The 14,041-nt window shown below is 44.8% G+C and overlaps 1 protein-coding gene across 1 annotated transcript in view; it reads right to left on the reverse strand.

Annotated features, from left to right (window-relative positions):
- Positions 1-12,950, reverse strand: part of LOC141105561 (solute carrier family 2, facilitated glucose transporter member 3-like) — a 47,027-nt gene extending 34,077 nt beyond the window's left edge. The window contains exons 1-2 of the mRNA XM_073595453.1: positions 12,758-12,950; positions 807-905 (exon numbers count right to left, since the gene is read on the reverse strand). Coding sequence (XP_073451554.1) covers positions 807-905; positions 12,758-12,772 — 114 coding nt within the window. The 5' untranslated portion in view covers positions 12,773-12,950. The remainder of the gene's footprint in view (positions 1-806; positions 906-12,757) is intronic.
- Positions 12,951-14,041: the final 1,091 nt, after the last annotated feature.

Below are 14,041 nucleotides of genomic sequence, written 5' to 3' on the forward strand. Positions count from 1 at the left end.
TACAGTAACACCTCGGATCGCAATCAATGCGGTTTACGAGCGTTTCGCAATACAAGCTTTTATTTTTTTTTTAAACCCTGACTCGGTTTGCGAGCGTCGTTTAGCAAAATGAGCAGGATTTAAGCCTCTGGGGTGGTGCAGTACCGCATTTGGCCAGAGATGCGGGGGGGGCGCCGGTGACACTCTGAGCCGTTCGGTAACACTCGGAAACACTCCGTTCCCGAGCGTCTCTGAGCCTCTCCGAGTGCATCCGAGCGGCTCCGAGTGTTTCTGAATGTCTCCGGCGCCCCCCCACCTCTGGCCACATGCGGTACTGCGTACACTAGCAGTGCCACTGGAACGGATTGTCTGAGTTTCCATTGATTCCTATGGGAAAACTCGCTTTGGATTACAAGCATTCTTCTGGAACGAATTACGCTCGCAATCCGATGTATCACTGTAGTAGTTGATGTCTTGCCCCCGGCATTAAAGTCATTGGGAGAGTTCCTCTGCATGCCTCTGTAATAAACTGTGATATAAAGAAGCTTAGTAAATGAGAAGAAGCTCTGCTGACTTCCATCATCCAATCACGTGCAAGCAAAAATTCTGTTTTTTTTTTTTTAATTCTCCTTGCTTGTGATTGGGTATTTTTTGCAAAGTGAAGCTTCATCTCATTGCCTAAGCTCTGGAGCAACTGCACATGCAAAGTGCACAGTCTATTTGCCTTTAGTAAACCCCCCCCCCCCCCCCGAGGTCCGTCGCACTCCTTATCGCAATTTCTCTGTGCTTTAGTGGCTTATGAAGAAGGAAATATCAGAAATCATCACCTTTTCAGGGGCATTGATCACTCCGCTGTTGTACCCGAACTGCAGGGAGCCGATGGCCGCCACCAAGACCGCGAAGACCAGCGAGCTCGTGAGCCTGCCCTGTAGAGAGAGATAGAAGAGACATTTAGGAATCTGTTTATACTTTAAAGAAAAGCCAACACACAAATGTCTCGGCATTCGCACAGCCGACGCGATGAATCCCCATAATGCGTGTCATTTCTATATTTCCTATAGCTCCATCTAGTGGCCATGACGCGGTATCTTCCTGATATTCTGCGGTCAGGAAAATACTGCATTATAACCACTAGATGGCGTCTGACAGTCATAGAAAATCCACGTATTAGACACAATTTTCGGGATTATTTATGACGGCTGTACGAATGCTCAAGAATTTTTTTTTTTTAATAAATAGACCTGTTCACAGCTATTCCTACTGCAAGAGGAGCAAAGAAGGACCGACATCCACATAGACATCATTTCTAGTTCCAATAAACTTTGTTTTTCGGACTCCAAAGATCTGCTGGGAGGCCAACTGGCTCCTGTCTAACGTGACCCTAGAATGTTAGTCATGTGACTGACGAGTCACATGACACCGGGGAGGGAAAATGGCTGATTGGGCCCAATTTGGACATTTTCACTTAGGGGTGTACTGACTTTTGTTGCCAGTGGTTTAGACATTAATGGCTGTGTGTTGAGCTATTTTGAGGGGACAGCAAATTTACACTGTTATACAAGCTGTACACTCACTACTTTACATTGTAGACAAGTGTCATTTCTTCAGTGTTGTCACATGAAAAGATAGAAGGAAAGTGACTGAGGGGTGTACTTACTTTTGTGAGATACTGTATGTATGAATGTGAGTGAGGGACCTTAGACTGTAAGCTCCTTGAAGGCGGGGACTAATGTGACTGTACAACATATCCACTATGTTACCAAAAGTATTGTGACGCCTGCCTTTACACACATGTGAACTTTAATGACATCCCAGTCTTAGTCCGTAGGGTTCAATATTGAGTTGGCTCCGCCCTTTGCAGCTATAACAGCTTCACCTCTTCTGGGAAGGCCGTCCACAAGGTTTAGGAGGGTGTCTATGGGAATGTTTGACCATTCTTCCAGAAGAGCATTTGTGAGGTCAGGTACTGATGTTGGACGAGAAGGCCTGGCTCGCAGTCTCCGCTCTAATTCATCTCAAAGGTGGTCTATCGGGTTGAGGTCAGGACTCTGTGCAGGTCAGTCAAGTTCCTCCACCCCAAACTCGCTCATCCATGTCTTTATGGACCTTGCTTTGTGCACTGGTGGGCAGTCATGTTGGAACAGGAAGGGGCCGTCCCCAAACTGTTCCCACAAAGTTGGGAGTATGAAATTGTCCAAAATGTCTTGGTATGCTGACGCCTTAAGAGTTCCCTTCACTGGAACTAAGGGGCCAAACCCAACCCCTGAAAAACAACTCCCACACCATAATCCCCCCCTCCACCAAATGATTTGGACCAGTGCACAAAGCAAGGTCCATAAAGACATGGATGGGCGAGTTTGGGGTGGAGGAACTTGACTGGCCTGCACAGAGTCCTGACCTCAACCCGATAGAACACCTTCGGGATGAATTAGAGCGGAGACTGCGAGCCAGACCTTCTCGTCCAACATCAGTGCCTGACCTCACAAATGCTCTTCAGGAAGAATGGTCAAACATTCCCATAGACACCCTCCTAAACCTTGTGGACGGCCTTCCCAGAAGAGTTGAAGCTGTTATAGCTGCAAAGGGCGGAGCCAACTCAATATTGAACCCTACGGAGTAAGGCCTGGTTCACACTTATGGCATTTTTAGTGCTTTTTGCATTTTGCAGATTTTGCACTACAGAACATTTAAACATGGATTCCTCTGGAACACGTCCTGTAGTGCAAATCTGCGAAATGCAAAAAGCACTAAAAATGCCATCAGGTGTGAAGCAGGCCTCAGGCTGGGAAGCCATTAAAGTTCATGTGCGTGTCAGGCTCCTTTCACATCTATGCATGTTGCTTTTGAGCGTTTCTGCAGTGCTTGCCGCGTTTTTGCCGCGATTTGAATTTTTTTTTTTTTTTACACTTTTTTTACACTTTTTTTACACGGTGGTTGCTTAGCAACCAGTTATATACAGCGTAAAAAAAAAAAAGAAATAAAAAAAAAACCCCGCAAATCACGGTAAAATTGCGGTAAAAACGCGGTACTTGCGTTTCGGATGCGGGTCCATTGAATTCAATTACATGGGAAACGCTGCATTCTGCATTAAAAAAAAAAGTCCCCGACCCTTTTCCAAAAACGCAGAGGCACAAAAATGCATTGATGTGAACGCGTTCCATAGGAACCCATGTTACAAAAATTTCCCGGCATTTCTGCAAAGTGCAAAATGCATCAGAAAACGCGTTAGATGTGAATGGAGCCTGAGGCTGGGATGCCATTAAAGTTGATGCGGGCAGGCGTCCCAATACTTTTGGTATTATCGGGTATATGTAAAGCGCTGCGTAAATGGATGGCGCTATATAAGTCCCTGAAATGAAGAGATGTAGCACCTCGGTGTCCAGGCCGGGTTGCTCCTAAATTCACCTGTCAGGTAAAGCTACCTTTGGCCCATTGTTGGGGATCAATTGATTTTCACGCTAAGTCTGCACTTGCTGCACTTTTCTCTTCTGCCGCTAGGTGGCGGGGTACTTGGTGGCATTAGATATGGGCACTGCAGGGTCAGATTTATGGGTATGTGGGGTATCCCAGCCAATGGGCTAGGGGTTTTCTTATATCTTCCTACGTATCGTACAGGGGTGTCGCAGGACGTCTTCGTTCCTCCTCCTCCATTCCTTTCTCCAGGAGGGGGGGCGGATCCTAAAAAGTCGACGAGGGCGGTGTCACGTTTTTACGCTTCCTGCTGCAATCCCCTAGGGCGCCACCAGGGGGCGGGTCTCTGACAACCTGGGCTCACAGGTAGTGGGTGTGGAATGATGGTGGGCCTTTCTCCAGCTTTATAGACAAAAGGTGCTGGATCAGTGGCGGCCGATGTTTTTTACAACCCCCCCACCCCCATTGGTCGGTGGCATCTCAGTCAGCCCCCCCCCCCCCCAAGCGGACTTTGGCGGGTAACAGGCTCCGGGCTTCTATGGACGGTGGGCGGGCTCCTGTGTCTTCTGTGTGTGGCCCCTCCCTTCTTCTCCTAGGCGTCCAATAGGATCGCCTGTCCTTTCAGCCAGGTGACGGCTATCAGACCCGCTTCCAGATTGGCCGGGAGGAGGATCAGTGTTTTAATATTCATTCACACCCGGGCGGGCTCCGGACGCAATGCTCTGCGCCCCCCCGAGCCCACCCTATTTTTGAAGCTTATTAGAGCCTCTGGCTCTAATCGGGTGCTTCAAAAAACACCCCCCACCATAGGAATTTATGCGACCGGCATCTTGAAAGGGGCCAGGCGCATGTATGGGGGGGGGGGGCGGCGCCCATGCGTCCACAAGAGGCGGGCCGCCCCTGTGCTGGATCTTTAAGCAGGGGAGTCTGTAGGGGGGCAGCTCCGGATAGGAGGTGAGTATTCCAATCAGAGTTGCTAGGAGCAGGAGCTGGGGGGGGGGGGGACATTTTTTCTTTATAAAAAAAAAAATGTCAAAAACTGCCACTATAAATGCCCAAAAACCCCGAAACGTCATTATCTTGCAACCATGGCAACGGTACTCAGTTTAAAAAAAGGAGATCTTAGAACCTCTATCCATCTGTGCTTGTAACGTGCAGATTCCTTTTCCTATATATCGGCACAGACTGCAATATCCATGGAGAGAATGCTGTGCTAGAGGAACAGAACCAAAGCTGTAATCCGCCTCGGTTCACACCTATGCGTTTTTTTTTTTTTGCTTTTTGCAGAAACGCTCTACAGTCCAATATAGCATGGTATCCTATGGGACAGACGCTGCGTTTTTCGAAAAGGGTCGGGGACTTTTTTTTTTTAGGCTGCATTCACACCTGGGCGTTTCTAATCGCGGTCAGAAAAGCCGCACTTCTGCCTGTGATTTCAAAACGCCCAGGTGTGAATGACAAATCGCACATTTCAGATGCCATTCATTTGAATGCCACCTAAAAACGCGGTGCAGGTCGATTGTCGCACGATAAAACCGCATCGTTTGAAGTTGTTTTCCGTTATCCAGACTGGACGTCATATGCCGTCTTTCAGGATAACAGCCGGCACACGCCCCCGATCGGTGGTGCAGCATGTCAGTCTGACACACCGCAACACCGATCCCGGTAAAGAGCCTCTGATGGTGACTCTTTACCATGTGATCAGCCATGTGATCAGCCATGTCCAATCACAGCTGATCACGATGTAAACAGGAAGAGCCGTGTATCGGCTTTTCATCACTTGCATCTGTCAGACAGGAGTAGAGGAGAGCCAATCAGCTGCTTTCCTGACATGGGGGGGGTCTGCGCTGATTGATTATCAGCGCAGCCCCCCTGAGGATGCCCCGCCAAGGACCACCAGGGGTGCCACCAGGACCACCAGGGATCGCCACCACTGGTGACCACCAGGTATGCCACCCATGGCCACCAGGGATGCCAATCTGTGCCCAAAATCGATGCCAATCAGTGCCCAGTAATAATGCCTGCCTTATCAGTAATGCCTGCCCATCAGTGCCACCTATCAGTGCCCAGTGCTTTGTATACTGTAAAATTTGAATATTTTTATATATTTCCCTAGAATAACAAATCCCCCTGAAGAAGACCATGAATGAAAGGGTCGAGATGCGTTGGGGTATTCATGTGGATAGCAGTGTTGTTATGTCATTTGCAAACCTTGTTCTCCTTGGTGTATTGTTTGCCATGACTGATGGTTCACGTTGTTGTTTTGTGTCGCCAACCAGAGCTTATAATTTAAATTCATTGTGTATTTGAATCAATTTTTTGCCATTATAAAAGATTTTTAACCAAGTATTTCTTTATAAATATCAGTGCCCATCAGTGCCGCCTCGTCAGCGCCCATCAGTGAAGAAGAAAACGTACGTATTTACAAAATTTTATAACAGAAACAAAGAAAAACTTTTTTTTTTTCAAAGTTTTCATTTTGGTTTTTTGCCCCCCCCCCAAAAAAAAAAAACCCAGCAGTGATCAAATATCACCAAAATAAAGCTCTATTTGTGGGAACAAAATCATAAAAATGTCCTCTGTGTACAGTGTTACATGACCGGGTAATTGTCATTCAAAGTGTGAGAGAGCTGAAAGCTGAAAAACTGGCCTGGGCAGGAAGGGGGTAATGGTGCCCCGGTATTGAAGGGGTTAAAGAGAACCTGTCACCAGACCAATCAATTCAACAACATTCACGTAGATTTATATTATGTATTCCCACCACTAGGTGGCGCTATAGGTGTACATTTCAAATCTGGGAAGTTTGGCACATCATGAAGTATGTGAAAGTCTCTATTAGGATTACAATTCAATATTTGTTTTGCCGGTCGGATTGCGAATGTCGCCATGAGCAGCAATGGGCATATTTCTGGACCCAGCGAGATCCCTACTACAGATCCCATTGTTACCCCTATTTACCTTTCATTACTCATTTATGGAGCCCTGGCACAGAGAACATGAAATCACTCACATAGGAGCTCACAATCTAATGCACTGCTAGATGCACATTGGGAGTGTTTTGCTGCACCTAGTTTTGGGGTACAGCCCATTTCACCGTCCAACCCCACACAGGAGGGAATTGTGGGACCCTTATAGCTGCGTGTAATCACTTGGCTCAATCTTCCCATATTGTATATACAATCACCGCCCACTTTATTAGGTACACCTGGTCAGTTGTTTGGTAACACAAATCGCTAATCAGCCAATCACACGGCAGCAACTCAATGCATTTAGGCGTCTAGACGTGGTGAAGATGACTTGCTGAAGTTCAAACTGAGCATCAGAATGGTGGAAGAAAGGGGATTGAAGTGACTTTTGAACGTGGCATGGTTGTTGGTTGTTGGTGGCAGACGGGCCGGTCTGAGTATTTCTGGGATTTTCACACACAACCATCTCTCGGGGTTTACAGAGAATGGTGGGAAAAAGAGAAAATATCCAGTGAGCGGCAGTTGTGTGGAGGAAAATGCCTTGTTGAGCTCAGAGGAGAATGGGCAGACTGGTTCCAGATGATAGAAAGGGAACAGGAACTCAAATAACCTCTCGTTACACCCAAGGTATGCAGAATACCATCTCTGAACGCGCAACACATCCAACCTTGGAGCAGATGGGCTACAGCAGCAGAAGACCACACCGGGTGTCACTCCTGTCAGCTAAGAACAGGAAACTGAGGCTACAATTGGCACAGGATCACCAAAAGTGGACAATAGAAGATTGGAAAAACGTTACCTGGTCTGATGAGTCTGGATTTCAGCTCCGACATTCAGATGGTGGGGTCAGAATTTGGCGCATGGATCCATCCTGCCTTGTATCACCGGTTCAGGCTGGTGGTGGGGGTGTAATGGTGTGGGGGATGGGGTATCACCGGTTCAGGCTGGTGGTGGGGGTGTAATGGTGTGGGGGATGGGATATCACCGGTTCAGGCTGGTGGTGGGGGTGTAATGGTGTGGGGGATGGGATATCACCAGTTCAGGCTGGTGGTGGAGGGTGTAATGGTGTGGGGGATGGGGTATCACCGGTTCAGGCTGGTGGTGGGGGTGTAATGGTGTGGGGGATGGGATATCACCGGTTCAGGCTGGTGGTGGGGGTGTAATGGTGTGGGGGATGGGATATCACCGGTTCAGGCTAGTGGTGGGGGGTGTAATGGTGTGGGGGATGGGGTATCACTGTTTCAGGCTGGTGGTGGGGGTGTAATGGTGTGGGGGATGGGATATCACCGGTTCAGGCTAGTGGTGGGGGGTGTAATGGTGTGGGGGATGGGATATCACCGGTTCAGGCTGGTGGTGGGGGTGTAATGGTGTGGGGGATGGGATATCACCAGTTCAGGCTGGTGGTGGGGGTGTAATGGTGTGGGGGATGGGATATCACCGGTTCAGGCTGGTGGTGGGGGTGTAATGGTGTGGGGGATGGGATATCACCGGTTCAGGCTAGTGGTGGGGGGTGTAATGGTGTGGGGGATGGGGTATCACTGTTTCAGGCTGGTGGTGGGGGTGTAATGGTGTGGGGGATGGGATATCACCGGTTCAGGCTAGTGGTGGGGGGTGTAATGGTGTGGGGGATGGGATATCACCGGTTCAGGCTGGTGGTGGGGTGTAATGGTGTGGGGGATGGGATATCACCGGTTCAGGCTGGTGGTGGGGGTGTAATGGTGTGGGGGATGGGGTATCACCGGTTCAGGCTGGTGGTGGGGGTGTAATGGTGTGGGGGATGGGATATCACCGGTTCAAGCTGGTGGTGGAGGGTGTAATGGTGTGGGGGATGGGATATCACCGGTTCAGGCTAGTGGTGGGGGGTGTAATGGTGTGGGGGATGGGGTATCACCGGTTCAGGCTAGTGGTGGGGGTGTAATGGTGTGGGGGATGGGATATCACCGGTTCAGGCTGGTGGTGGGGGTGTAATGGTGTGGGGGATGGGGTATCACCGGTTCAGGCTGGTGGTGGGAGGTGTAATGGTGTGGGGGATGGGGTATCACCGGTTCAGGCTGGTGGTGGGAGGTGTAATGGTGTGGGGGATGGGGTATCACCGGTTCAGGCTGGTGGTGGGAGGTGTAATGGTGTGGGGGATGGGATATCACTGGTTCAGGCTGGTGGTGGAGGTGTAATGGTGTGGGGGATGGGGTATCACCGGTTCAGGCTGGTGGTGGGGTGTAATGGTGTGGGGGATGGGATATCACTGGTTCAGGCTGGTGGTGGGGGTGTAATGGTGTGGGGGATGGGATATCACCGGTTCAGGCTGGTGGTGGGGGTGTAATGGTGTGGGGGATGGGATATCACCGGTTCAGGTTGGTGGTGGGGGTGTAATGGTGTGGGGGATGGGATATCACCGGTTCAGGCTGGTGGTGGGGGTGTAATGGTGTGGGGGATGGGGTATCACCGGTTCAGGCTGGTGGTGGGGGTGTAATGGTGTGGGGGATGGGATATCACCGGTTCAGGCTGGTGGTGGGGGTGTAATGGTGTGGGGGATGGGATATCACCGGTTCAGGCTGGTGGTGGGGGTGTAATGGTGTGGGGGATGGGGTACCTGAGTATTGTTGCTGACCATGTCCATCCCTTTATGACTACAGTGTCCCCATCTTCTGATGGCTCCTTCCTGCAGGATAATGCACCATGTCACAAAGCTCCAATCATCTCACCACTGGACAATGAGGTCTCTGTACTCCAATGGCCTCCACACTCACCACATCTCATCCAATAGAGCACCTTTGGGATGTGGTGGAACGGGAGATTGGCATCATGGATGTGCAGCCGACAAATCTGCAGCAACTGTGTGATGTTATCAGGTCACTATGGAGGAAAATCTCTGAGGAACGTTTCCAACACCTTGTTGGATCTATGCCATGAAGAATGAAGGCCAAAGGAGGTCCAACCCACTACTAGCAAGGTGGATCTAATAAAGTGTCCGGGGAGTGTACAAGCTCCTTATTGGTCCTCTGTGATTGCTTCATGACTTTTATTGGAGGACCCCAAACCCCATACAAGTGTTTCCACAATGTGATGAAGGAGGTCTCTGCAGCCCCTGAAATGTGTTGGTTTTCACTCCTACATAATAAAGAGGACCTGTCACTCCATTGAGAAGTCTTCTATCTTCGCTCCTAATACACACAGATGGATCTTGTGATAAATAGTCGCTCTCATCCTTCCTCTGTCAATAAATTCCTCGATTTCTGACCACTTTAAAGCCAATTGGGTGTCGGGTCTCAGGACCCGCTTCCTGATTGGCCAGGAGGAGAATCAGTGTTCCAATAGAGAATATTCATTGGCTATTGTCACACAACTGGGTGGGCTTCGGGGCGCAGTGTTCTGCGGGCCGAGACCCCCCTTTTTTGAAGCCCATTAGAGCCTCTGGCTCTAATTATGTGGTTAAAAAAAAAAAAACCATTGGAATCCATGCGTCCGGCGCCCTGTATGTAGATCAGGGGGCTGGACGCATGGATAGGGAGGGGGCGGCGCCTGTGGAAATCTTTATTACTGCAGCTACCTGTAGGGATCTGCTGTACAATCCTAGGGTGGTGTGCAAAGTAGGAAAGTTTAGAATAGAATAGAAAAGAATAGCTTAGAAAAACAATGAAACAGAATAGAAATTTTTTTTATATATATATTCTTCTATTCTGTTCTATTGTTTTTCTAGTCTATTCTTTTCTATTATTTTCTATTCTATTCTAATCTTTTATATTCAAATTTGATTTCGGTCTAATGAAATTTGAATTTTGGAAGATGTTTTATATATATATATATATATATATATATATATATATATATATATATATATAAAATTTCTATTCTGTTTCATTGTTTTTCTAAGCTATTCTTTTCTATTCTATTCTAAACTTTCCTATTCGAATTTGAATTCATTCTATACAAAATTCGAATTTCGGAAGATGGCTTCTGAAAGTGGAATTTCGTATAGAATGAATTCGAATTTGAATAGAAAAGATTAGAATAGAAAACAATAGAACAGAACAGAATAAAATATAATATATATATTTTATTCTATTCTGTTCTATTGTTTTTCTAGTCTTTTCTCTTCTACTCTATTCTAATCTTTTCTATTGAACTTCAAATTCATTTTATAAGAAATTCAAATTTTGGAAGATGGGTTTTTATATATTATATATATATATATATATATATATATATATATATATATATATATATATATATATATATATATATATATATATATATATATATATATATATATATTTTTTTTTTTTTTTCTATGCTGGTCTATTGTTTTTCTATTCTTTTCTATTATTTTCTATTTTATTCTCTATTTTCTATTTGAATGCGAATTCATTCTATACGAAATTTGAATTTCTGAAAATGGTTATACAGAAACAGAATTAAATAGAATGAAATCGAATTCTAATAGAAAAGACCAGAACAGAAAAACAATAGAACAGAATAGAAAAAAATTATATAAATATAAAACCATCTTCCGAAATTGGAATTTGGTACAGAATGAATTCTATTCTATACTATTCTGTTCTATTGTTTTTCTATGCTATTCTTTTATATTATTTTCTGTTCTATTCTAATCTTTTCTATTCGAATTCATTCTGTACCAAATTCCAATTTCGGAAGATGATTTTATTATATATATATATATATATATATATATATATATATATATATATATATATATATATATATATATATATATATATATGTATATATACACACACATTCTAATAGAAAAGAATAGAATAGAAAAACAATATTCTGTTCTACTGTTCTATTGTTTTTCTATTCTATTCTTTTCTATTAGAATTTGATTTCATTCTATTTCTATATAACCATTTTCCGAAATTCGAATTTTGTATAGAATGAATTTGAATTCAAATAGAAAAGATTAGAATATAATAGAAAATAATAGAAAAACAATAGAACAGAATAGAAAAATATATATATATAAATCCATCTTCCGAAATTCTAATTTCGTATAAAATGAATTTGAATTCGAATAGAAAAGATTAGAATAGAGTAGAAAGAATAGACTAGAAAAACAATAGAACAGAATAGAATAAGATATAATATATATATTATATTTTATTCTGTTCTGTTCTATTGTTTTTCTAGTCTATTCTTTCTACTCTATTCTAATCTTTTCTATTCGAATTCAAATTCATTCTATACAAAATTCTAATTTTAGAAGCCATCTTCTGAAATTCGAATTTCGTATAGAATTAATTCAAATTCGAATAGAAAAGTTTAGAATAGAATAGAAAAGAATAGCATAGAAAAACAATGGAACAGAATAGAAAAAAAATATAATATATGTATTTAACCATCTTCCAAAATTGGAATTTGGTACAGAATGAATTCGAATTCGAATAGAAAAGATTAGAATAGAATATATTATATTTTTTTCTATTCTGTTCTATTGTTTTTCTATGCTATTCTTTTATATTTTCTATTCTATCCTAATCTTTTCTATTGGAATTCATTCTATACGAATTTCAAATTTCGCAAAATGGTTATATATAGTTTACTTTTTCAAATTCAGTTAATGTTTTTTTCTAATATGGTAGAATTTTTTCGAATTTGAAACGAAACGAATTCCGAAAACTAATGTAACGAATGCAACGAATTTAACTAAACGAATTTAGTTAAATAACGAATCGAATCGAAACAAAACTAAACTAAACGATTTTTTTCATCCTGCACATATCTACAGGGGACCCATCAGACCCCCCCCCCCCCCACTATATCAGGGGACCCATCAAAGATCCCTTTACATTGGGGCCTCCATCAGACTCCCCCACTATATCAGGGGACCCATCAAAGACGCCTTTACAACAGGGTTCCCATCAGATCCCCCCCACTATATCAGAGGACCCATTAGATCCCCCCACCACTATATCAGGGGACTCGTCAAAGATCCCTTTACATTGGGGCCTCCAACAGACTCCCCCACTATATCAGGGGACCCATCAAAGACCCCTTTACATTGGGGCCTCCATCAGACTCCCCCACTATATCAGGGGACCCATCAAAGACCCCTTTACATCAGGGTTCCCATCAGATCCCCCCACTATATCCTATCAAGACCCCTTTACATCAGAGTCCCCATCAGAGTCCCCCCACCTATTACATCTGAGGGCCGGATACAATCTTGCGGAGGGCCATCTGTGGCCCCTGGTCGGTAGTCTGGAGCGCGGAGCCCCGCGACAAACAACGAAAACCGAATGGAAGTAAATATGTGTCATTTATAATGTAACAAAGAGTTACATTGGTGTTTGTAGTGATCCCGCCATGCAGGTCACCAGAAAAGTGTGGCCCTAAATCACTCTGAAATGTTCTGTAATGGGGGTCAGAAGAACGTCGCGTACCTTTGTGGGTTCCATCGTGCCGATCGATGCCCTCGGAGGGTTCACTCACAATCTTGCAGAGCAATCCAGTAAAATGTGTCGGCAAGTCGTGTCCTGTCCCCGGCAATCCCAGATGTTTCCCAACAACCTTCTTCTGTATTATTTGTGATCCTTCGATCTCTGGAGAACGTTCTCCTGTGTTGTCTTCTGACTGACTATAAACCTGAGCTTTATATCTGCCAACCCAACCTCGCTTATTTCAACACTATGAAGATTGCAATCGCCTCTCCAATCACTTGTCAGTCATCACTTCCACTAACACTCCCCCCCAGACACGTCACACCAAGACCACAAGACCACAAGTACAGTATCTCACAAAAGTAAGTACACCCCTCACATTTGTGTAAATCTTTTCTTCTATCTTTTCATGTGACAACACTGAAGAAGTGACACTTGTCTACAATGTAAAGTAGTGAGTGTACAGCTTGTATAACAGTGTAAATTTGCTGTCCCCTCAAAATAACTCAACACACAGCCGTTAATGTCTAAACCGCTGGCAACAAAAGTCAGTACACCCCTAAGTGAAAATGTCCAAATTGGGCCCAATTAGCCATTTTCCCTCCCCGGTGTCATGTGACTCGTTAGTGTTACAAGGTCTCAGGTGTGAATGGGGAGCAGGTGTGTTGAATTTGGTGTTATCGCTCTCACTCTCTCATACTGGTCACTGGAAGTTCAACATGGCACCTCATGGCAAAGAACTCTCTGAGGATCTAAAAAAAAAAAGAATTGTTGCTCCACATAAAGATGGCCTAGGCCAGGCTTTCTCAACCTTTTTTAACCCTAGAGGAACCCCAAAAATAATTTTCATGTCTCGAGGAACCCTTACTAAAACCAAATCATCAGGGCTCAATAGGAACAATGCTCCTTATATTGGTGGTCAATAGGAAGAATGTCCCTCTTAAAGTGCTCTTCAGAATACCACCCTTAAAGACCGCTAAAAAGATATTTGGTGTCATGCTGCTGGCTTTGATAAGCGATGCTGAACCTTAAACTCTGTAGATGCCATCAAATAGGTGGTTCATCAGCCACAGCTCAAGGAACCCCTAGCAACCTCTGGAGGAACCCCAGGGTTCCACAGAACCCTGGTTGAGAATGGCTGGCCTAGGCTATAAGAAGATTGCCAAGACCATGAAACTGAGCTGCAGCACGGTGGCCAAGACCATACAGCAGCTTTCTCAACCTTTTAACCCTAGAGGAACCCCAAAAATAATTTTCATGTCTCGAGGAACCCTGACTAAAACCAAA

This window comes from Aquarana catesbeiana, linkage group LG08 (assembly GCF_042186555.1).
Source record: "Aquarana catesbeiana isolate 2022-GZ linkage group LG08, ASM4218655v1, whole genome shotgun sequence".
Taxonomy (NCBI): Eukaryota; Metazoa; Chordata; class Amphibia; order Anura; family Ranidae; genus Aquarana; species Aquarana catesbeiana.